This window comes from Anoplopoma fimbria, chromosome 2 (assembly GCF_027596085.1).
Source record: "Anoplopoma fimbria isolate UVic2021 breed Golden Eagle Sablefish chromosome 2, Afim_UVic_2022, whole genome shotgun sequence".
NCBI lineage: Eukaryota > Metazoa > Chordata > Actinopteri > Perciformes > Anoplopomatidae > Anoplopoma > Anoplopoma fimbria.
The window spans coordinates 8,440,155-8,465,111 of NC_072450.1; the positions used below are offsets into that span (position 1 = coordinate 8,440,155).

General features: G+C 37.0%; 2 protein-coding genes across 3 annotated transcripts in view; both read right to left on the bottom strand.

Annotated features, from left to right (window-relative positions):
- Window positions 1-9,604, bottom strand: part of uacab (uveal autoantigen with coiled-coil domains and ankyrin repeats b) — a 43,289-nt gene extending 33,685 nt beyond the window's left edge. For both annotated transcript variants that reach the window (XM_054620156.1, XM_054620139.1), the window contains exon 1: window positions 9,420-9,604. In XM_054620156.1, coding sequence (XP_054476131.1) covers window positions 9,420-9,467 — 48 coding nt within the window. In that variant the 5' untranslated portion in view covers window positions 9,468-9,604. The remainder of the gene's footprint in view (window positions 1-9,419) is intronic.
- A 4,560-nt stretch (window positions 9,605-14,164) lies between these two features.
- On the bottom strand, window positions 14,165-23,040 carry LOC129108472 (mortality factor 4-like protein 1). The gene is made up of 12 exons (XM_054620308.1): window positions 22,908-23,040; window positions 22,627-22,673; window positions 21,820-21,887; window positions 21,646-21,732; window positions 21,296-21,376; window positions 21,059-21,084; window positions 20,424-20,512; window positions 19,472-19,573; window positions 18,919-19,007; window positions 17,180-17,352; window positions 15,381-15,465; window positions 14,165-14,730 (listed from the first exon to the last, which is right to left on the bottom strand). Exons 1-12 carry the CDS (start codon window positions 22,945-22,947, stop codon window positions 14,646-14,648), a joined length of 972 nt encoding a protein of 323 aa, XP_054476283.1. The 5' UTR covers window positions 22,948-23,040; the 3' UTR covers window positions 14,165-14,645.
- Window positions 23,041-24,957: the final 1,917 nt, after the last annotated feature.

Here is a 24,957-nt window from a genome sequence, read left to right on the forward strand (position 1 = left end):
GTCTGAGGAAGATTTTGAAAAGTCCTGTCGTCTGACCGAGGATTAACTCAAATGAAACCTTCAGTCTTTACCCACTCAAGCTCAAAAGGCAAAGCAACACACTTTACTTTGAGAAAAGAGGGAGGGAAAAGAGGATCCCCCCCCCCTCCAAATCCCAGACCTTCTCACCCCCACCAGCAGAGGGGTAAGAACGCCTGCTGGGTGTATTTACCAAGTTGGAGCCTAAACTCGCTGAAGGAGGCTTCCACTTGATAATGTTAAGTAGGTACTGAGGGCTTTATAGGCTGCTCAACGGCTTGTGAGAGATTCCTCAAGGGGTTCAGGAGACTGCAAGTTCCCACACCAGGGGAGAATGTTTATTAGTATTAGAAATCAACAAACTTCTCATCTTTCGATAACACTGCAAGTTTGAGAACACTAATTCTGCTTCTTGCTCAGATGCCATTTCTCTGATGACGTGAAAGCAGTCTTACATGTAGCGGATAATGATCACTGCTATGGGTGACATCACCGTGACAGTGACAGACATGTTACAACATCCATGTTTAAAATTAAGTGGAATTCTCAATTTAAAAACATGAGACTGAATCTCCGTCTCTGCATCACAGACATCGGTGCAGTCCGACAACAATCGCATCTACTTCCTGATACGATAGATATATATATATATATAGATATATATCCTTTACTATACTGTGGTCCTTTTTCTAACAGGATTTATAGGAAAACTGGAGCAGTGTACACTCCTGGGGTTGGAGTAGCAGCAGTAGACCATCACAGAGCTCTCCAAAGAGCTGCAGTGGATCACATTTAAAAGCCTCAGCATGTGATAGCAGAGAAGTGGGAGATGGGAAAAAAAATGAATTGTTTTCATAATGGTTTCAGCTCTTATGACTCCCACAAAACAAAGTGGTAGTTGGTGTTTTATGTTTTTCATTTTGAACAATTGAATGCTGTATTAAAAAAGATATATATTATTAAAATAATAAATATGAATGAAATACATTTATGTTTTCAGCCCTGGTCATGTGATACATGTTTTCAGGCGTGGTAGAATGGACAGTGAATATTCCTGAAACGGTTTTAAAACCCTCGTCTTGACGGGGTTCGTTTTGTTTTTAAAACACCGTTTCAGAATAATAAGCTAGCAGTGTAGATATCGCTTAGACACAACCTAAACAGCAGATAGTGATCACTGCCAAAGGCTCGGAGCCACATACTCCCTTTTAACAGCCACATACCAACTCTCCTTTTGTCACGACTTCCCAACAATACAGGCGAACTCCATCCGGCTCCACTATGCTATCATCAACCACTCCCATAACAACACTTCAAGGGCGAGGGAGGCTCTCACGTTTCATCCTTAAGGATGCCTGCTGGGGGGGCGAAGGCAAAATAAAAAGGCACGGTGTGATCAGGAACACGGGGGAAGCAGGAAAATATGGAGCGACTTCCCCGTGCAAATGAAAAGGGAGTATAAATATAAATTTCTTGTTACCTGAAATGATACAAGTGGATGATAATGATGCACCATACTGAGGCAGAAACAATGACAAGCAGACAGTCGGCTGATATTAGCGTGAGCAGCAACAATAACAGTGTTCATTTGTGTTACCGATCTAATAAACAGCCCTGCTGCCATTAAGGTTGTGAGTCACACATGCTATAATATAATAACAACGGTGGAGCAGAAGGCTGTCTATGCTGAGGGGGCTGCAAATGCTTGAATGGATGCTTTATCCTTAAGTTCACCCCTTTCATTATGCTGTGCTGTGTCTGCATGAAAGAAGCTTCATTAGGCGAGGGTTCAACCCCGACACTGATGGAGGCTTCTGAGTCGCTTTGATGATCAGCCTTGATCTGCCCCTTAAACTGTGTTCGGAATAGATATCAAAGGTTTTGCAGAAGAAAACAAACTATCTGAAGATGTTGTTGGAACAAAACACAAATGGTACAGAAAGCAAACATTAAGCAACAGCAACAGAACCATAAAATAAAGCAGTGGCACAATTTACAACCTCAGCACTACTTTACCAAAGGGAGCATGGACGTAGACGCTTTACTGTTACATGCCGGAGAAGTCACCCCTAACAACCACCGCTGTGAGCAGCCACTTCAAAACACACTTTCCTCCAACTCCTTGTTGGAGACAATAAATGTAGCAGTGAGCATCAATTTATAATCAGATTGAATACAATGCATCTGGCTAGCAAAGTGGTTGGGGATAATGTATATGAAGATTTACACCAGGCCATTTCCAAGGTATTAAAGCTGTCATATAATATTTCTTGTTCTGTATGTTTAAAAGTCCCAAACTCAAAAGATATTCACTTTAAAATATCATAAGAAAGAGAAAAGCAGCAAATCCTTACAAACGAGAACTAGCAGCTGAAATGCCTGGAATTCCTGCCTAAAAGAATGACTAAATTGATGAATAAAATAGTTGCCAATCAATTTTCTGTCAATTGACTAATCACATTAATAGACTAAACATTCAGCTCTAACCATCACATGAAAAAATGTGCATTAAAATACACAAAAGTCTGGCAAGTTGGACTTTAAACACTAGAAAATGAATGAAACAGTCCATCAAGAAACTGATGAAATCATCTTAATCAGAATAATACATGGCCAGTGATCAGAGATCTTTATTGTCAGGACGTCAACTGACATAAATTCGCTTTTTTCTGCTCTACAGGGAATGCATCACACACTCAAACATGTCTTTGATGATTAACTCAAATGCCAGTGGTTCATATGGGATATGGCATTAATGGCTTTCATTTTAGCCCAATAACTGTTTCCATCACATTCCCAACATTTATCCAAACACTAAACCAGGACCCAAAATATATATATATATATTTTAGGCCTGATACTGTTGGATGATCACAGATATGTCCAACAATAATCTTACGCAATAAGCTTCTGTACACATCATTGTAACCTTTATAAAATAGTACACACCCAGTTTACTGACATAACTCCACTTAGCTACAAAACTAGGTCAGAGAAACTTCTCCTCATGGTCCCAACAACCTGAACAGAGCGGAGAAATCTGCTTTTCCTTTCACGCCCTGCAGGCTTGCAATGAGCTGCAAGGAATAATTAACTTGGAGTCTCTCCCCTCTGATGACAAGTTGAAAAATACTTATTAAATCAGTTTTTACAGAACAATGCTAATGCTTTTAACAAGTGGCATTATTTGCATTGACTCTTTTAGCCTCTGATTCCTGTGATTCCTGTATTTTGGGTCTGTTTTTTTCTTAAGTCACGTCATCTGTCCCTTTTTTATTCTGCCCATCTTAAGAACTCCCGGCAGCAGAGGTATTGTATTTAAATGTGACCTGTCTGGTTGAATAAATTATAATTTGAATGACATTTTCTTTTAAATTAACAACCAAGTTATAAGTGGTATGCAAATTCATAACTTCTCACCGTATTATCATATCGCCCACCCTGACTTGGTCGACAAATTTCACTTTTTCCTTCCACTAAGTTACAGGAAGAAACAAGTCAAATGTATCCTGTGTAATTTTATTGGAAACAAAGTTATGATTACATTCAGTGTTATGCCCCGAAATGCATTGCGTGCATCCTTGAGATCAAACAAACATGCTGCGTACATTTCTTTTTAAAAGATTATTTCGGGGCCTTTTATATTTTTATTTGACAGCGACAGCTCGGAGAGACAAGAATGTGGAAAGGAGACAAGAAATGTGGGGGAAAGAGTGAAGCCAACTCAGTGGAATAAACTAGCGGTAAAACGAGTATCGCATGGTTTGCAGTGTATGAGCAAAATAGTAAACAAATCCCCCTGATGGTAAATGCATTTACTCACAGCTCTTTAGATATAGCCAGACTAATCAAAAGGAGGACACAAACACATCAAATCAATACTGCATAGAGAATCAATGTTGAACATTTCATGACAGAACTGCCTGTTCATGTTCCAGCGAGCAGAATGCAACTAAAGCGCTTGGGAGTTGGATCTTGAGGATGAGGAAAAACATTCTGAAATGACACAACACGAGCCACACCACAGTTTTTGTTTCTCACTGTGGTCTCGGGGCTATAGATGAACTTTCATCACAAAGACCTCAGTTCATGTGGGCTGCAGAATCGATGGAAGGTACAGTGTCTCCTTCATTGTATGAACCAGTCGGATTTTCGTGTCTTTTTGGCCTCCCAAGAAAAACACAGAGTTTTGTTCCCCAGCTCACAGAACAGATGTTTGCTGTGACACGCTATGTGACAGCTGAGACTAATCTCAAAACTAACCAGGAAATCCAGTTTTGTATTCTCCTCCAGGAGCTCTCCTGTCAGCTCCCGTCTCTGTAGATACAGTTTCTGCTGAAGCTGAAACATTTTCTTCCAACATATTTGCTTTGGAAAATCTGGGGTTTGTGGCCAGCTAATGTGTTTCAGATTAGATCTTAATCTCGCCAAGGACATCCTTATTTAGACATTTTATTCTGCGTTCTTTTCTGTTTGCTTATATTTTTTACAGGGAACTGCTTATCAGTATAATGGTTGTATAATTTATGTTAGTGACAAAATGGATCAAAAACTAATTATGGTTAAATATGAATGTTTCTGTTCATTTAATGTCTAAATGAAGATTAAATAAGCAATCTTCTTTTACTTTAGAGCAGGAACAGTTTATCAATTAGTTGATCGAAAATACATCAGCGTCTATTTTATTTATAAATTAATCGTTGTGAAACATTTTTAAAAGGAATTAATGCAAAAAAGATCTGGTTCAATCTTCTCTAATGTAAAGATTTGCTTCTTTTCTCTGTTTTATGTTTTGTAAACTGCATATCTTCGGGTTTTGAAATGCTTGTAGAACAAAACAAGATATTTGAGGAAGTCACTTTTTGTTGTGGGAAACTGGGATCTACAGTTTTAACTATGTAACATTCAACTTTGTCTTCTTGAAACAAAAACATATTTAATGACAGATTCATTGATAATTACTTAAAGTCCTAGTCATACATTTGTCTCTGTCAAAATTAAAAACATCATAAATCCTTGTTTTCCTAAAAGGCAATTATAAACCTAGGTGATAGTCCGTGTCATGAGAAGCCTTGGAATCAATCACTCCCGACAGAAAAACACAACAAAAAAAATCTGTTTTCCACAGAAGAGAATGAGTGAAACTGGAGCTCTGTCTGCAAACCTGAGCCAAAACTACAAATGGTCCTGAGGGAATGTCTTGGCACTTTGTATCCTGGTCACTGAGTTGGTTTTCGAGCTACCTTAAAAAGGTTTAGTTTGCATTCCTTGGCTAAAAGAAGTTCTTGTCAATATTTGACAGATAAACCCGATGATGAATAATGACAGAAATCAATAAAAAAAGACAATGTCAAGTCTGAATAGGCCGTTTTAGGGCTTCTTTGTTTAATAAAATCTAAGTAAATCCATATATTATCCCTTTAGGAGATAATAGAAAAGATAATATAAGGAGTGGAAGAGGCTAGAATTTAGTTACAGTTTGTTCAAAAACTAAAGGAAGTTTCTTGGAATCCCCCCCCTGCCTCTCCCACTCGGAAAACACAGATGAAAACCCCACCAGGAAATTGTGAGTGAGTTCACCTCCTACGCATTGTGTAGCAATGAGGAAAGGATTCACGTTAAAAGAGTTACAGTGAGATGTGATGCTGTCAATCTAATGCCTCAGTGCGGATATTATCTACGTTTTTTTATGAGTATAAAAAGTTTCAGGTGGTGATGATCCGATATGCAACGAATGATAACCATGTCTTTACATGAAGTGCCACAAAAATCAGCACTAAAATACGGTACGTCTTTAAATACATTTAACATTAAATTAAACCTATAGTGATGTTTGTAAGGGCACTACCATGTTCAGAAGTTAGCGTGAAGAACTATTAACTGGTTCTGAAACAGTCTCAATACTAACGCCTCAATATGACCTACATGAATAAACGAGACCATCAGCGAGAAGATTTGCCATTTCTATATAGTTATTAATATAAATTATTTTGTTTAATTAATGTCTGTCATTGGTGCCACACTACCACATTCACCCACAGGGACCGCCATACCAAGACAAAAGGAAAGCTCCTTAAAAGTAGCTTTAAGTTCTTCCTTTGGTACATCTGCTTTCACAAAGGAATGCAACGGGGATGTTACAGAATCATCACTCAGACAGACCTGCATAAGTGTCATTTCTGTTTCCTCAACAAGGCGTATCTCAAGCTTTTCCCGAGGCAGCTGGAGAACAAAACAGGACAGAAAATGCTGCAGGGCAAAAAAACAGGCTTGAATTTTAAATGGCTGCCTCTGACGGACGGAGTGAGACAACCGTCAACCTGGATACAATACCATTTCATTGTTGAAGGGATATTTTTCTCTCTCCCTTTTAAAAAGAAAGGGCCAGATAGTTTACCACACACAGCTCCTCTGGCTTTGTGCCTTTCTCATGGTAATTGCTAGGAGCGGAGAACAGACTGCAGTGCCAAACACCCACAGCATGTTGAACTGTGCTGAATTATAATGACGGTCTATTGAGCAAAGTTCATAGGCTGTTGCTGGATAGTGAAGAATTAATATAAAAAGATGTCTTATAGTGTGGGCACTCTAGCTGAAAAGCGTAGACCCGATAGATATTCAAACAGCGTGCTATGAATTAAAAACTCAGATCTTTAAAACACATGCAGACTTATCTTGACACGAAAAATCACTGTTACATTCCTGAGGGGACTTATGGTGTATCCATGGAGCCGTGATGGCTACCCACAACAAAATCTATACAAACGCAACGTTTTGAGTAATATACTAATTCTTCTGGATAGCTGCATATATTTGGAGGTAAAGATATACACTCAGTTGTCAGTTTATTGGGTACACCTTGTTAAAACCAGTTTAGTCTCACACAACATGCAGTAAATCTGACTTTCATGAATGTTAGGATGTTCAGATTTTGGTTAAAGAGAGATGTTTCAACTGTGTGGTCATTTTTGAGGCTATAATTTGTGGGAGAGCTGAAATGATTTTAGAGCTGATTAATAGATTAGGAAGTATTTTGATAATTCATTTATGGTTGTAGTCATTTTCCAAGCACAAATGCTGTACATTCTTTGGTTTCAGCTGCTCAAAAGTGACGATTTGCGGTCTTTCTTTTTACATATATGATGGTAAACTACATATCAGTACAATTTAACGGCACCACAAAATGACCATAAAGCTGATTCAACAACTTTTCTGCAACAGTTTAAACATATAAAACACAAACTATTGTATTAGCAGTGTTGGAAAGTAATTATGCAACAACAATTTTGAGGTACTTGTACTTAACTTGCGTATTTTCATTTTACTTTATACTCACTACATTTCAGAGGCAATGAACTGTGGTTTTTACTCCACTAGATGTATTCGATACATGTAGTTACAAGGCACTTTACAGATTTGGATTAGTACAAAATATAAATCAACAAATAAGTAATAAAGTATAATTATGGATTAAGCTTCACAGCTGTGTATAAAGTAATTCAAATCTTTAACAACTGCAACATTAAAGTGACATGAATCTATTAATGAATTGTCTATTGTGCATAATGAGTACTTTAAGTATATTTTGATGCCAACACTTTATCCGTATACAGTACCAGTCAAAAGTTTGGACACACCTTCTCATTCAATGGTTTTTCTTTATTATTATTTTTATTTTTTCTACATTGTAGATTAATATTGAAGACATCCAAACTATGAAGGAACACATATGGAATGATGTGGTAAACAAACAAATGCTCAACAAACCAGAATGTTTTATATTTTAGATTCTTCAAAGTAGTTGAATGAGAAGGTGTGTCCACACTTTTGACTGGTACTGTAGTTACAAGGCACTCATGTCAAAGTGACATTAATCTATTAATGAATTGTCTATTGTGCATAATGAGTACTTTAAGTATCTTTTGATGCCAACACTTTATCCATTATCTTTTGAATGCCTAACAAGGGTGTTTCTACTTGTACTTTAAGTAAAATATGTGAGTAATGCTGCATAATTAAGGATTAAGCTTCACAGCCGTGTATAAAGTAATTCAAAACTTTAACAACTGCAACATTAAAGTGACATGAATATATTAATGAGCATAATGAGTACTTTAAGTATCTTTTGAATGCCTAACAAGGGTGTTTCTACTTGTACTTTAAGTAAAATACGTGAGTAATGCTGCATAATTAAGGATTAAGCTTCACAGCCGTGTATAAAGTAATTCAAAACTTTACCAACTGCAACATTAAAGTGACATTAATATATTAATGAATTGTCTACTGTGCATATTGAGTACTTTAAGTATCTTTTGCATGCCTAACAAGAGTATTTCTACTTGTATAACATACGTATTATAATTATGGATTAAGCTTCACAGCTGTGTATAAAGTAATTCAAATCAACCCCAACTTTACCAATTGCAACATTAAAGTGACATGAATATATTAATGAATTGTCTATTGTGCATGAGTACTTTAAGTATCTTTTGAATGCCTAACAAGAGTATTTCTGCTTGTACTTTAAGTAAAATATGTGAGTAATGCTGCATAATTAAGGATTAAGCTTCACAGCTGTGTATACAGTAATTCAAAACTTTACCAACTTTACCAATTGAAACATTAAAGTGACATTAATCAATTAATGAATTGTCTACTGTGCATAATGAGTACTTTAAGTATCTTTTGAATGCCTAACAAGAGTATTTCTACACTGTGGTATGTCTACTTGGATAAAAGCGTCTGCTAAATGACTGTAATGTAATGTAATGTAATGTACTTGTACTTTAAGTAAAATATGAGTACTTTCCCCACCAGCTGGAAAATAGGTAATGCTACATAATTATGGATTAAAGTAATTCAAATCAACCCCAACTTTATCAATTGCAACATTAAAGTGACATGAATATATTAATGAGCATAATGAGTACTTTAAGTATATTTTGAATGCCTAACAAGAGTATTTCTGCTTGTACTTTAAGTAAAATATGAGTACTTTCCCCACCAGCTGGGTTTACCTAGTTTACCTAATAAAGCCAATAACAGAACACATTTGACCTTTGACCCTAAAGAAACCCTCACATCTGATGTTAAAGCTGCTGCGTTCAAGAAAACTCAGAAATGTGAACCTCCAGCTCCCAGGAGTCTAAAGAAAGCCCGAGCAGGGAGCGATAACGACCGGGGCGAGGAGGCACCGTGCTGCCCCTGATCTGACGAGCTTTACCCCCTCTCCCCACCCACCACCGCCACGTTTTGTGAAAACCAACAACAACCCCAATTGCCCCTGTTTTTTTTAGGGGAGCAGATTATGAACGGACCGGCCCTGAACGTCCGCGGAGCAATGGAACGTCTCAAGCTGCAGGTGCTCTCCACGTTATGGAAACAGGGTGAAATAGACTTACTGTGATGGTCACTTCGTGCTTTTTCAATCGATACTTCAGGCTCTTCATCTTGTCACGTGTTGTGTTCCAAGTATTAAAAGTTTACTTTGGTTAAAAAGTTCATAAATAGCATTAAAAAAAAACTTCCCAGAAAGTTCACAGGAGTCAGTTTTTTTTTTTTTTTAATCTGTTCCCTTTTCCCTCCTCCTCCTCCTCCTCCTCCTCCTCACTGGGCGAGTTTCACCTGACGCCTAACCGCAAATTCTACTCGCCTTTTTTGATTGACAGCCCACTGGAGCCAATCACAATGGAAGCCTTTGCGGGTTTTGTTGTTTTTGAACCAATCGGTGACGAGGGGAGGGCGGGACTTCCGGTTACATTGTCGTTGGGAGCAGTTTCAGACATCCTGGGACAAGGGGAGGGAAAAAAAACCTGGCGTGACGTCAGACGTACCTGACGTACCGAAACACCTGGGGGAAAAAAATATATATATTTTAATCTGTGAACAATCTGGATTCATTAGTTTATGTTTACAGTCAATACCTCAGTGGAAAATATATAAAAAAATAATAATGAAATAAAAAATGCACATTTCACCTGCTATTAAAATTAACTTAATAACTACCCAACCTGTCTGTTGCCTAGCTACCCGTTGCCTAGCTACCAGTCTGTCATGTCACGGATGACCTACCTTACTGCACTGTGGTTGACTGGTCATTATGAACCTTAAACTCAATAACACTATTAATTAATGTGCTATACATTACACATTACACTGTGCAATAATAGTTAAAACATAGTTGAAAATGAGTTGTTTTTTTCTCTGTTTTCTCCAAAATCGTAAAACTATAATATTTCAGTTATTGTTGTTTTTTAAAATAGTTGTTTTTTTTTTTGCTTATTTATAATACTTGTTTTATTTTATTTTTATTTTTCATTTTTTATTTTTTAGCTTGTCTTCTTCTACTATGTCTCTTGTGTGCACTTTACTCTACGCTGTTGTAAGCCTGCAAATTTCCCCGCTGCGGGACTAATAAAGGATTATCTTATCTTATCTTATCTTATCTTATCTTATCTTAATTCAGTTTAGTAGGAAATATTTAACCCTGGAAGAAGTACTCAGACTCAGTAAAAGTAGTAATACCACAGTGTAGAAATACTTTGTTACAAGTAAAACGTGCTGCATTCAAATTATTACTCAAGTATAAGTACATAACATTTACATTTTGTATCAATAATGTGAATCTACAAAGTTACTTAAGATGACAAATAAGTGTAGTCGGCTGAAACTTACAATATTGTAGGATAGGAGAAGTGAAAAGTAACATAAAATGGAAATACTCAAGTACAGTACAAGGACATTTAATGATGTGTGTTTACACATAATTATTATATCTCAGTGAGATACTATTGGTACTTTGAAAAGATAAATCGAATGGAATCTGTCAACAACTTTCAAGAAACCCCATGAATAAATAAACTATCCCCAGCGGCATTCAGTGCCTAAAATAAACAGTTATATTTATCTGCATCAAAATATAAACACCAGTGATTAAACCTATTTACCTAACTATACTGCGCAAACAGTATCTAATCTATCGTGTAATAATGTGCCTCAGTTGTCGACATTTTCTGCTTTAGATAAACAACTGAAATATCTAAATCTTATCTATCTCCTTCCTAGGCCAAACATTGGACTATTTATTATCCTCAATAAACATCTAGGATAAAAAGTATTCATTTGTGAGAACATTTCCTGAAGTGCAGTGTAGCTTTGGTGAGACTTTTAATGGGTTGCTCCCTGTACAGTATGTACATCTTTTTGTCTTCACAGTCATCTGTCCTTGAAACTTCTCATTCTGCCATTTTTAATCAGTATGATACAAAATAGGATAGGACAAATATGTAATAGCATTTACAACAGAAAATGTTTTAGATTTTCTGAAAATATTTCTTCATCCATTTATGTATGATTCTGATTCTTTAGAAACAGTTAAAACATTTATACCAAACACCATTATATTTTGAAAGGAAAATATGTATGTCCGGTTTGGACTTTCTTAATACACTTGGTAGCTTTTTGTCACTTCAAAAGAAATCTTAACAAAGACATTTAAAGGAGGAAATCAAATTCTCATTGGCCAGAGGTTAGAACAGCTGATTGTATTCAGCATTCTACTGATTTGACTGTTCATCAGAGAAACATTGAGTTAAAGGTGTGTTATTGCTAAAAAAATATTTAGTTACTGGACATATCCTTGTTCCTTGTTGTTTACACGTGACTAATATTTGTTTTATGCTTTGTTCACCTACTATTTCTATTGTATACAACTTTAACTTTTACTTCACTATATCTCAAATGTAAATATTGTACATTTTACTCTATTTCGTCTGAGAGCTTTACTTACTTTTCAGATTAGTTTTCCAACCCCTTCCTGTCCAGTGAAAACCATGTATCCATAGATTTTAAATGATTGTGATAAACTGAAGGATAATGTGTTTTTTTATGTGTTGAGAAAAATCTCCTAGTCTTAATCTAGAAAATCGATTCAAAACCCTCCTAAATCAGCTGGATCAGCATCATCACAAAGCTGAAAACAGGGCTGTTTTCCGAGCTCATGAAAAGTCAACTTTTTAGAGATACGTGGTTCTCAAAGGACAGCGACACTACAAACATATGATGATCTCATAGAATATGATGCATTGCTGTATATTAAACCAGCCAGCAGTTAATAAAGTAGGCACAGTTAAAATAAGCACAACCTTAAACATCTACAGCAGCAAAATGCAACATAGACTACACATTATTGCATCAATAATACAATCCAAAAACATCATATATACTATAAAACACTGATAGGGACCATTTTACTGCATTATTAGTACTCATACCTTTGATACATTTAGCAGATACTACTTATAGACCTGTACTTTTACTTACAGAAGGATTTAAATTCAGACCCTTTACTTGTAGTCCTAGTGGAGTATTTTCACACTGATGAATGCTACTTTTACTTCAGTAACGTAGTGGGCCTACGTCCTCCTTGAGGTTTAAACATCAGGTAGACACCAAGTTTTTTAAGGACAATCAATCAAAAGAAGGGGGAAACTCTGCCCCCTTGTGATGTTTAATCACAAAATACTAAAGCAATGAGTCAATCAATAAATAAATAAATAGATGATAATAAGTGGCCGACATAAACTGACATAATCGAGACAATAAACTCCCGTGGAATCCAAAGTGACAAATCAGTCCTGGTTGATTTTGAATTTCTACTTGAGTGAGAACAATGGAGTTGTGTATAAAGTCTGGAGTATGTTTGGTGATACACAAGCTTGAAGTTTTTATATATAATTATGTGCATGGTTCGATTTTTTGTGTGTGTTTACAATGGGGAAAAACTGTAATGCATTATTTTTCCACAGTCACCCTGTTTGTAATACTGCAAATATATAAATATTGCAATACTTTAATCAGTGGGCCACGGACTCAATCACCATTGTGTTACCTCCTGCTGAAATCACCATTACACGTTTGGATTTATCAATAAAAGGCTGCAAACGGGTAATTGTCTTTTATTATGTTGCATTCTTCACTTTGAGGAAATATTTAACCAACCGTTAAATGTCTTTGTTTTTGTCCTTGTCACCATGGCAACAGCGTTACCCTGGTAACACACCCACATTTGCTGCTCCATCCTTCTAGCTTGCAGGCGAGCCAGCTTCAGCCAACTGGTGGAAGGTAACCAGGTGGGCTGCATTCGCCCAGGTATATCAGTTATGTGCAGTTTTGAGGCACTTGTTCATTACTTGATATTTCCATTCTATTCCACTGCGATTCAGAGGGAAATGTTATACTTTAAACTCCCCAACATTTATTTTCTGATACTAATCCCTTTTGCAGATTCAGATTAATAACACAGAATGTAATCAACAAATACATTATTATGTAGCCTAATATTTTAGATTAAGATACAGATTAAGATTAAGTTTGTAGCAGTAGCCCTGGTAAAGTAATTAAAATAATCTCCACCTTTGCAGCAGCACTAAAGTGATAAATACATAATGCAGCAATGATTATAATCCAATATACATACAATGCAGCAATTCTGCATGATTTCCTTCACTTTATGGTAATTTAAGTTTATTTTGTTCCCAGTACGTTTTATTTTATATTTGGATAAACATTTGAATGCATGACTTTTACTTGTAGTAATTCAGCAGCAGTATTTAAGTACAATCATGAAAATGGGCTGCAAGGCATAAATGTAAAAAGCACTAAATGCAGAAAAATGCCCCATGTGACTGTTAATATATTTTTATAAATTATTTTTATTTGATACATTAATCTAAAAGCAGTGTTTCTATTAAATCTAACCATTTCATATTTGTATTGTTGGTTATGTGGCTTCCTCTATTTGGAGTTTCCTGGAGAATAACTTATTACAATCAACAGCCTTTTTAAGTGAGTTTAAAGCATCTATATGTTAGAAATTGGATTTCTGTCTACTGTATGTTTTATTTATTCAACATCAGTATTGAGAATTGTTTTGGTCACTGCTGCTTTGTGCAGCACTTGTACAATTATATATTTTTCATGAACTGCACAAGTGAATGAAAATGGATGTTTTTGAACACAAACAATGTAAGTGCACTTACTTTCCTCCATTATTTTGGGAGCAAACGTTCTTGAAGAACAGTGGTGAAAACAAATAATTTATAGGAAGATCATTTATAAGAAGAAAACACAGTAAACCATGTCGGTTGTGTAGAAACATGGTTTTTTTTTTTACAAATTGGTACAAATGAACAAGATACAGATACAAAAACATCAACTGCTGAGTGATGACCATGTGGTCCAGCATTAAATTGCACCTTGTGTGGCAGAGCGAACACTAATAAATACATACATGCAACAGTAACAAATATCTATGGGATAGAATGCACAAAAACACCTAAGAGCTGCTTGTGGAAACTGTAACTTGTCACCAGAACTAAAAAAAAATTCTTGTGTCTTTTCAGATAAGTGAGAAGGAAAAAGAGAAAGAAAAGAGGAGAGGGATTCAACGAAAAAAATACTTTTTAAAAACTTCTTAACTGTGACACACTCCTGAGACCTTTGTGGAAGGAGCGGATCAGTTCAAGGGAAAAATCTCATCCAAGTCTGCACTCAAAGAGGAAGTAATGGTTATTCTACATGTGGCGTGAGAGAGGTCTCTTAATAGGAGAGCTGTGTGCTGATGGCGCTCACACGGCCTTGCGGTGGTACTCTGGGGGCGCCACCTCGTAATCAGTGGCACTCAAGAGGGTGGAGGAATTCTTTACCAGGTACCTGCAAGAAAATGTCAAATTGATTGTCATGTGGAGCGGGCAGGAAATGGTTATTGCTGAAAGTGGAAACAAAATGTGTCCCTCAACAGTTGTCACGCAGATACACAGTTCCTAAAATATGTCAAATAAGTTTTAATTAAGATAAGATTGTGAGGCTATCTGCCTCCAAAGGGATTAGCTGAACAGGCTTTAAACGAAGGGAAGGTTATCACTCAACCCTCTATCCTGTCAAATTAAGAGTCCCTATAGGAGTCTTGTCCTCATGAAAATGAGCTTTGTCTGGATAAACACAAGATGGGAATAATAAACACTTTTCACAATTAATTAAGATTCAGTTTGCAGGACTCAAACAAAGCTATCCACTGGGGAGTGGACAATTAGAAAACAGATGGAGAGAAAAAATGTAATTTAGTCTTTCTATTAGTCATCTGTGAAACCATTTTTAAATTAAAAAAAGAATCCAAACTTTAGAGCTTAACATCATAAAATGCAGTTCAGTGTCCATCACTGTTGTAGCTAAAAATATCTTCCAGGGCATCGATTTTATGTTTTGAGGATTTTCAACCACATGGCTGCACTAATAAGAACGTGGAAGTAACATGACTTTTCCAAACATGACATGGAGTCCCTGTGGAGGGATTTAAACCTTACTTGAGGAAATCTTGGAGGTAATTGAGCAGCAAGGCCAGACTCTTCTCGTCCAGTGGAGTGTAGGCCAGCATGGCTCCAATACGAACTGTTGGGGGACGCAGAAGGAGACGTTTGTGAGGAGCAACGCAGAAAAAGACTGCATACTGAAAGAGACTCAGGAATGTTTTTTAAATACTGTTTGAATGTATAAATGCTTCATAAAATGGGCATTAAACTAGAAATGTGCATTCAGTAGAGTGCAGATCTGCGCCAAGTGTGTCTTCAATGATCACTGTTGTCACGTTGGATTGAATGAATACAACCCATAATTGGCTGACCCGCCGTCCAGACTGCAAGTGGATCAGATGTGTTTGTCATCGCACAGCTTCCACAACAGATACTCTCATTTAACTCTATGCAGATGTCTCAACCACCTCTGAGCCTCTCAGCTCCGTCTCACAGGTGTTACAGCAACTTAAAGGGTTTATTTAGGCTCCAAGCTTATTTTTGGACATTATGTGCGTTAATGTGAGGTTGATGCCAAATAAAAAAGACACGGAATATCTGTTTTTTTGGGTGCAGAACAGCGGCTGAGAGGCGGCAACGCAGTCAGCTGTGTGTGTTAAAATTCTGTTAGTTCTTAGCTGAACACACCGTCCGAAACAATCAAAATATTTTCTCCATAGATATACAGTTTATGGTTTTCCCCCACTGTGTCTCTGGCAGCAGAGTAGCAGCCGGGGTTGGTGATGCACTCAGCTGTGTTAAGAGTTGTGAGTGAGGAGTCAGCAGGCGGTCAATGGCTGTACAAAACAGGCAATAAAAGGTGCTTTGAAAACAAGTGAGTCACCGAAACCACGAGAGGTCCTTGAGCAGGCATCCAGAACTGGGAACCCAAAATAAAATGTTTTTTGCAAAAAGCTTTTATATTATTATTTAATAGTTGACCGTGGACAGACACAAAGCTGCACACTCAGTGACGCACGCATGATAATAACTTCGAAAATGAGAAATACATTTTAAAATCTGCGTGGAGATCAGCTCACCTAGAACAATTCAGTTGTTTAAATATCTGTGAAATCAATCTGTAGAATTCACCAGATCAGCTTCAGACTCGTGTAACTGTCTCACTATTAGGGACATAATTGGTAAAAAAATAAAATAAAATAAAAACATATTTTAGCTTTAATGACAGTTAAACATCCTTTTGGCTGACTGTTATATTAAGTTTGACTGTTGTTTATTGTGAAGTCAGAGGCATTCAATGATATCTGCAATCAAATGAGATAAGTTATCGAAAAACCACAGCGACTGCGAATTTAATCTAAAATTCATTTGAAAAGAGCTGTGCTTGCTGTAGTGCATTATTTCAAACTGTGGCTGTGTGCTCTCTGTTGCCACGACAACATTGGTATGATATCTTGGTCCAGGATTGATTTTCTGCTTCCACAGTGGGAGAAACTGTCTCGGACAACAAACATAGACAGCGAGGTGATTATTTGTCTGCTAACCTGAACAGTGTTCAAGCTCCTGTGGGGCACATTTCACAGACGAGAACTTAAAGAACTGTAAGAATGTATTCAGTCCCAATGCCACGCTGCCTGTACGACTGTCTTTTTCTCCAAGAATCCAATTAAATCGTTTGAAAAGCACTTATGATAGAAGAGGTAGGTGCTTGAACTTCTGCACAATGATAAAAAATGATCCATCCCTCCCTCAATTGAAAGCAATGGTTCAGTGTTCACCTGTGTGTGTGTGAGCTGCATGTGGTAGTGTATATATATGTGTGTGTGTTTTCACGGTGTGTCCAAGGTCCCTACCAAATAGACGCAGTAAGTGTGGAGCTCCGTACACCTGCGACATCGGCATGTCTGGGTGTTCAGCCAGGATCTCGGCGTACTGCGGCCTCTCAAACTTGTAAAGCAGCTGAGTGCCCAGCATGACGTTGAAGTACTCCCGAATCCCCGCCACAACCTCGTTTACTGCGTACTCCCTGAGTGGAGGGGAGAGAGGGAAGTCACATATTTCACTGGAGAGAGTTTCCATGGAGAGTTCAGAGGTCGCAGCTCAAAAGGAGCCACCAATTGAGACCAACTTTCTTGAGATAGGGAATCAATCAAAGCTAGCATCATGCTTGGGTTAATTTATGTGGAGGTTGGGCTTTTGTCGTGCTGTGACGCTGTTTAAACAGTTGGAAATCGGCAAGTCTAGTGTGTTCATCAATTTGGAAACACCAACTATGATGACGGACAATTAGACCCAAGAAAAAATCAATAAGTTATCAGGGATGGTGTGAAAAAATGATGTGAATTTCATTTAATTTCCCCCCTTTATGTCCATGAAAATGAGTCTGGCTGATATTTTCACATCTGTCTGTGTTTCCAACTGCATCACAGTGCGACACCACCATTTAGATTAAACTTTTTCATTGCATGATTTTGTCTTTGAAGCAAGTATCCAACCAAAGCAAGTCGATTTTTATATGTTACTGAATTTAATACGATTAAATTGTAGTCTAGGAGACAGAAAAAACGCTTCTATAAAAATGTTGCATATTTAGGAAAATGGCCAGCAGCATGTATGGTTTGCTGTAAATGGGCTAAAACATGGAAAAAACATATGATCATTTAAATATCAAAAGATTCAGCAGGGCGTCCAATCATGTCTGAGGGAATTGAACATAATCTGCATAAATGGTACAATGCTGGGTAAATTGCAGAAGAGTGAGTCAAAATTGTCTGTTATTCATTTCACATAGAAGGAAGTAAAGCTGACAGTACATGAGGCAGATAATCTGTGAAAAAATCAGTTTCCTTTGCCTCCTTTTGGAATTTGCAAGACTGTTTAGCTGTGAAATGAAAAAACATTTGTCGCCATGTTGCTGTCAGTCGAGCCAAAACCGAGTACTGCACACCAGCCGCGTCGATATCTTTCTCATTTTACAGCCATCGGGTACGCTAAATAGGTTTCCAAAAATTATTTTAAGCAAGAAATAGGTTATACAGTAACAGAATCTTTGTTCATATTTAATCAGAGCTGCCTAGTTTGACAGTGTGATCCGAATTCCCGAGCAGTGATTGACACTGCGTTAGTGACTCCTCGGCTCTGATTGGTTGTTTTCCTTCAGGCGCAGTGGAATCTTGAAAATGACATTAGGAGCACTGAGAGGAAGCTGGGAAACCTGTTTTTTTTCACAGTTTATCTATTTTTCAATCCTATTTTCCCATGTTTTTGTGTCAAAGTGGATATTAGGGACAACAATTTTATAAACTTGTGCAATATTAATGGAAAAACGCTGTTTTTCTTTACCTTTGGCTTGATCATGTCTGTTTGTTATTGTGTCTCACCGAGTCTTAATCAAGGAGAAGTGCGCACACAGCAGCGCTCTCACACAATACTGGACCAATTTCAAAAAATGTTGCCCCCTTTAGTCACTTAGACACAAAAACATGGGAAAAGAAAGTCCAAAAGGTTGAGATACCAAAGTTACCCTTTAAGCACATTGATGGGGAGGACTACATGAACATCATTTGAAGAACGTCAGGGTGCTTATTCTTACTTGTTGTCCGAGTTTCCTTTCAATTTCTTATAGTTTGCATAGTCCTCCAAGACAGTCTCTATATTCTTCTTAGCAGGCAGATGAAATAACTGTAAGCAACAGAAAACCTTGATTTAGTTAGAAACATTGACAAATATCCGTGTACCTCACTTTGAAGGTAATTTTACTCACATATCTTTCAGAATTTAATTATGGCATTTCCTGTCAGTGCTACATTCTACAGATCTGATCTACAGCTTGACATTCTGCTACCTATTGAAGAGTTTTCATGGCATATTTTAGTCAGTAAGGCACATTTTTTGTGTCCATTGTCATCTCAACAACAGATCTGATTCTACAAACCACATGAGATAAGAAATCAATCTGCATTCTGAGAGGGTTTAAGCATTTCTTGACAAATAGTTGAGGATTGATACTGGTTTTGACACAGTGGTTAAGTCAAACATCATTAAATATACAAATGGTTGTTAATTAGGAATTTCCATCATTTAATTTGTCACAGGTGGATTAAAAAAGAGGGATGTCTGTATGAGTTTGTGTGTTTTTTCTTTACCTGTTTCTGTCGTGTGATGAGGTCCCAGTCGTCCACCAGCCAGGGTTTCAGCTCTTCAGGAATCTTCACCTTCACCTCCACGCGGTTGGTGAACATCTCCTCCTGGACACACAAGGTTGATTATTGATTATTATTATTAATTGGTATTTGGAAGCAGTAAAACTTATCTATTTCCGAGAACATTTTGCATTTCTCTCACAAAAAAAAATTGCATTTCTTATGTCAAACGCATGTATTCTTAGTTTTCATATTCATATATTAATATATTTTCTCTGTTATACTAATTTTAACATAACTGAATTACATCAAGATATTGGACTATTAAATAATACAGCTGCAATGCATATTAGTAAATGCAAATACAATTTCTATAAATAAGCCATTGTGCTTTATTTCAAACTATAATATCCCAGTTTGCCAACACACCTATAGGTCGTATAGAAGAGAATAACGTCTTTCTTTGGCTGCAAACATAATAATCATAATTACTGTGACGTAATCTTTTGTTGACACCCTGGCTGGTACGCGGGTCTTGATAACATGTCTGCATGGTGCCGCACTGCACAAACAAGTGACTCCTCAAGCAACTTTGTGAGGCAGATGAAATGAGAAAGAACAGGAATGTTTTTTTATATACAGACATTCCTGGTAAATATCAAATTTAAAGGGCATTTTTTTACCCTAACATCTCAATATTTCCCCACATTGCTCACACCTGTGGAAGGAAGCTCAGCCTGCAGTTTTAGAAAATAATCTTCTTATACAAATGCTCAGTTGTGGTTTCAATCTATGACTGTTCAGAAGCCTAATGATCAAAATGACTCTTTAAAACAAAGTATATTTTACCAGCTTTACACATAAACAAAATGCCATGCTATTGTTTAAGATATATAATCAGGTATCTCTGTGTTCATGTGTCTCCCCAGGGCTCCCAATAGCTGATGATACATACACTCTCCACAGTGGGATCCACTCGAGCCCTCTTCTTCCGTGGTCCCGGCGGCGTTTCTCCGCTGCTGGTGCCTTCACCCGGCCCTGGGGCTAAACGAAAAACACCCAATACAGCTTAGAAATTATGAAGAAATGATAATGCAAATCTATAACAAGTTCCCAAAATAGGACAGCGCTTTTAGGCATGATGGGTGAGCAGGTAAACAACAAGTTTGTATGAAGTCTCTAGAACTTCTGTAGAATAGAGCAGCAAACTAAGAACTCTGTGATTTTCACAGATTCAGCATGCCTCCAAATGACTTAACACTGTGGTTAGGAAAGTGCTTGTTCTGAAAATGTGCTCTATGTAACATAGTTATTAATGTATTACCTGATTTCACCATATACAAAATACGCTTTTTTTTTCATGTGTTTCTGATATGGATTATCAGATTATCACACATTATTATTATCACAATGCTGGCTCTAAAGCAAAACCATCATCTAATAAAAACTGATGGGACATCTTTGCCATTTCTTTTCTCTATTGGAACCTGCTAAGAACATGTAATTGTAAGACTTAAATGCTACCCGTTTGATGAGTAAAACCATCATAATATAAAGAAAGAACATGTGATGCAGAAACCTTATACTTACTCTTCTGCTTTGCCTTTTTCACTTTCCTAGGATGCAAAAAAAGTAAATAAGTAAATAAGGACGATATGATATTATACATGTATACTGTGCAGTCCTCCTGCAGAGTGAATACATTCAGTACATGCATACTATATATCATTCAACATATATATTGTAAGGCCAACATTATGTTTACTTACATGCTGTGTTTACAATATGTTGAATTATTGGAGGTGGGAAAACAAGGTGGAAACTTACAGATCAACATTTTTCTGCTGCACAGCAGCAATCTTCTTGCTTGGTGCTAAACCCCTCATCTTTCCCTCAACATAATGGTCCCTGGGGAAGCAAAAGAAAATAGTCAGGATAAAATAAATACACTTAATATACTATAATGTCGTAAATCAACTACTACTAAATCCATGTTGAATACTGAATTGACAAGGCGCAAATTATGTTAATGTTTTGTGAAGGTTGAAGCTATTTGTGGAAAGATTATAAAAGATTTAACGACAGGGAGTGATGTTTTTTCTCAGTAACAGATGTCTCACACGGAAATAACTTCTTTATCATCTCAATCTTTTGAGCACGCAAAAAGGGAAACTTACTGATTGGCCTTTTGAAGCTCTTTTTGTTTCGCAAGGTTGCTGTCCACATATTTGAGAACTCTGCTTTCAGGAACCCATTCATCCCAGCTGCAAAAAAAAACCACATCAAACATTGAAACTCAAGCAAGGATTTGAGCTAATCAAGCAAATAAAAAAAAATGGAAGATTGCTCACTTTTTGTTCCATCCGCTGTAATGAATGAAGTATTTGATCAGTTTATCCTTTATGTTGATCTTTACACACTGTTGAGAAAACACACACAGGTCAGTCGTTGGCTCACATTTGTTTTGAAAACTCACCTCTTCATGAAGTACTACCCTGAGCCTTCCTCGTAGCACTTATTGTATTCGTATTAGTTCGCTGCACTTATTGAATTCGTATTCGTTTACTGCACTTATCCTATTCGTAGTAGTTTGTAGCACTTATTGTATTCGTATTAGTCTGTTGCAATTATTGTTTTCGTAGTAATTTGCCTCTGCACTATACTTTTGCTCTGGTTTATGCTTTAAGATGCTTGTTTAAGAAAGGAGATGCACTTATGACTTCTGGTGACTAGTAGTTCTCTTGAATACCTATGTTGAATACACTTCCTGTAAGTCGCTTTGGATAAAAGCGTCTGCTAAATGACTGTAATGTAATGTTTTGTTTTGCAGTTAATATATGAAGTCAGTAATGAAACGGCTGTGGCATAATGGAGAGCAAGGTAGTTCTCCAATCAGAGGGTCGGTGGTTTGATACCCGGCTTCGGCAGTCGATGTGTCCTTGGGCAAGACACTTAACCCCAAGTTGCTCCCGAAGGCTTGCCATCGGTGTGGACTGGATGTTGCATGAATGTTAGTTAGAGTCTGATGGTGGCACCTTGCATGGTAGCCTGTCATCAGTGTGTGAATGGGTGAATGATATGTAATATACTACTGATTGTAAGTCGCTTTGGATAAAAGCGTCTGCTAAATGACTGTAATGTAATGTAATGAAACAAACCTTTGCCTCATAGAGCAATGGCCCATGAAAGCACAGGACTCTTTCACCTGCAAGGAGAGGGAAAAAACAAAATGAGGAGACTGAGAAGGAGGGAAAACATCCAACATACCACCTTATATTCAAGTGTTTTTGTCTTAAAGTGACATAAACTCTTGTAGGTATCAGTGTCAGTCATCTGCATAGAGGTTTATCTCACACTTAGCATAGAGAGCTAGCTGTTAGCTTCAACAACAACAACAACAACAACAACAAACCACATGTTCCTCTGTGACGTCACCCACCTTCTTGAAATTTAGGTTTAGGGTCCTGTTTTGGCGCCATTCACAGACTCAGCTGGTCGGATCTCTGAACGATCAAATCCGCGCATTGCCAGAGTCCATTCCCTCCGAGCGCAAACACCTCCGACATCGGGGCCAAAACAAGCGAGGGTTTGGCCCCGCCCCCCTCCGCTGGGTCACATGACCGCCGTGGAGACCGTGGTGCGTTCAGGGGGCTCCTGCAGAAACTCGGAATTTTTAAAAAAAGAATAATCAGACCGAAAAAAGAGAAAGAGGGTTTTTTATTGTCATTGTAGTGATGGCAGCTCTCAGCTAGCCAGCAGCAGTGTTTAATAGTAATAGTAATAGTAATAATAATAATAATAATAATAATAATAATAATAATAATAATAATAATAATAATAATAATGTACAAGATAAAAAAGGAATAAAAAAGGAATAAAAACGTTACTATGTACAGCATTTATATTGCTGTACATGCTCAATAAACTTGCCAGCAGTGGGTTGTATATATATATATATATATATATATATATATATATATATAAAGCCATTCCTGCTATATATATATGTACAGTGGGGAAAGTATTCAGACCCCTTTAAATTTTTCACTCTTTGTTTCATGCAGCCATTTGCTAAAATCGACACTACAATGACAATAAAAAAACCTCTCTCTTTTTGGTCTGATTATTTAAAAAAATTATAGTTATAGTATTGCACAGTGTATTTGTATTGCACAGATTTATTAGTGTTTTGTTTTGTGGTCTACTGGGATGGCAGACAGAGCTGGTTGTGCAGCCTGACAGCAGCAGAGTATACACTGCTGCTGGCTGTATTTAAGTGGGTACGGAAAGTATTTTTAAATTTTTCACCCTTTGTTTCATTGCAGCCATTTGCTAAAATCGCAAAAGTTCATTTTTTTCATTAATGTACACCCAGCAACCCATCTTGACAGAAAAAAAACAGAAATGTTTTTTGCAAATTTATTAAAAATAATAACATGGTCATACAGACCCTTTGCTCAGTATTGAAGAAGCACCCTTTTGAAGTACAATGAGTCTTCTTGGGAATAAAAAGTTTCTCACACCTGGATTTGGGGATATTCTTCCTTGCAATCCTCTCCAGTTCTGTCAGGTTGGATGGTGAACGTTGGAGGTTTTTTTATTGTCATTGTAGTGATGGCAGCTCTCAGCATGTTTATAATAATAATAACAATGTACAAGATAAAAAAGCTTACTATGTACAGCATTTATATTGCTGTACATGCTGGGGCAGCATCTCGACTCAATAAACTTGTCAGGAAGGCCAGCAGTGGGCTGTATGTATGTGCAAATTTCCCCGCTGCGGGGACTAATAAAGGATTATCTTATCTTATCTTATCTTATCTTATCTTATATATATATATATATATATATATATATATATATATACAGCTATTCCATTCCTGCTGCTGTCAGGCTGGACAACCAGCTCTGTCTGCCATCCCAGTAGACAACATTTAAACACTAATAAATCTGTGCAATACAAATACACTGTGCAACACTAATAAATCTGTGCAATACAAACACACTGTACAATACTATAATTATTCTGTCTGTATTTATAAGATTTTTTTTTTTACTATGTGGAATTTTTTTTTTTCTTACTTACTTATTTAAAATACTTGTTTGTTTTTTTCTACTATGTCTCTTGTTTGCACTATATCTATGCTGCTGTAATCCTGTAAATGTCCCCGCTGCGGGACTAATAAAGGATTATCTTATCTTATCTTATCTTATCTTTAAGATTTGTGCAAACAGTGCAGTGTAAACATTTGTTGGTAGTGCAAATAGAGTATGAAGTGTTTGGTGGGGGTGGTGCTAGCTGAAATCTGAGCTGGTTGTATTTAAATGCAAAATACATAAAATATATATTTTATCCCAAATGCAATTTGAATTTGAGACATGGATTTTTGTCATTGTCATTTATATTTGATTTAAATTTACTAAATGTTATTTGTATTAGTGCAGCACCCCAGGGTTCACACTCCAGTGGTGGAGTATTCAGATCCCTC

What these genes read in the sequence shown, in the direction of transcription:
- LOC129108472 (XM_054620308.1), bottom strand. Translation starts at nt 22,947, where the DNA reads ATGGCGCCAAAACAGGACCCTAAACCTAAATTTCAAGAAG. An exon ending in GAGCTTCAAAAGGCCAATCA is followed by an intron (nt 21,377 to 21,645) that starts GTAAGTTTCCCT and finishes TTGCTTCCCCAG; the next exon opens with GGACCATTATGTTGAGGGAA. An exon ending in CAGCAGAAAAATGTTGATCT is followed by an intron (nt 21,085 to 21,295) that starts GTAAGTTTCCAC and finishes TTTGCATCCTAG; the next exon opens with GAAAGTGAAAAAGGCAAAGC.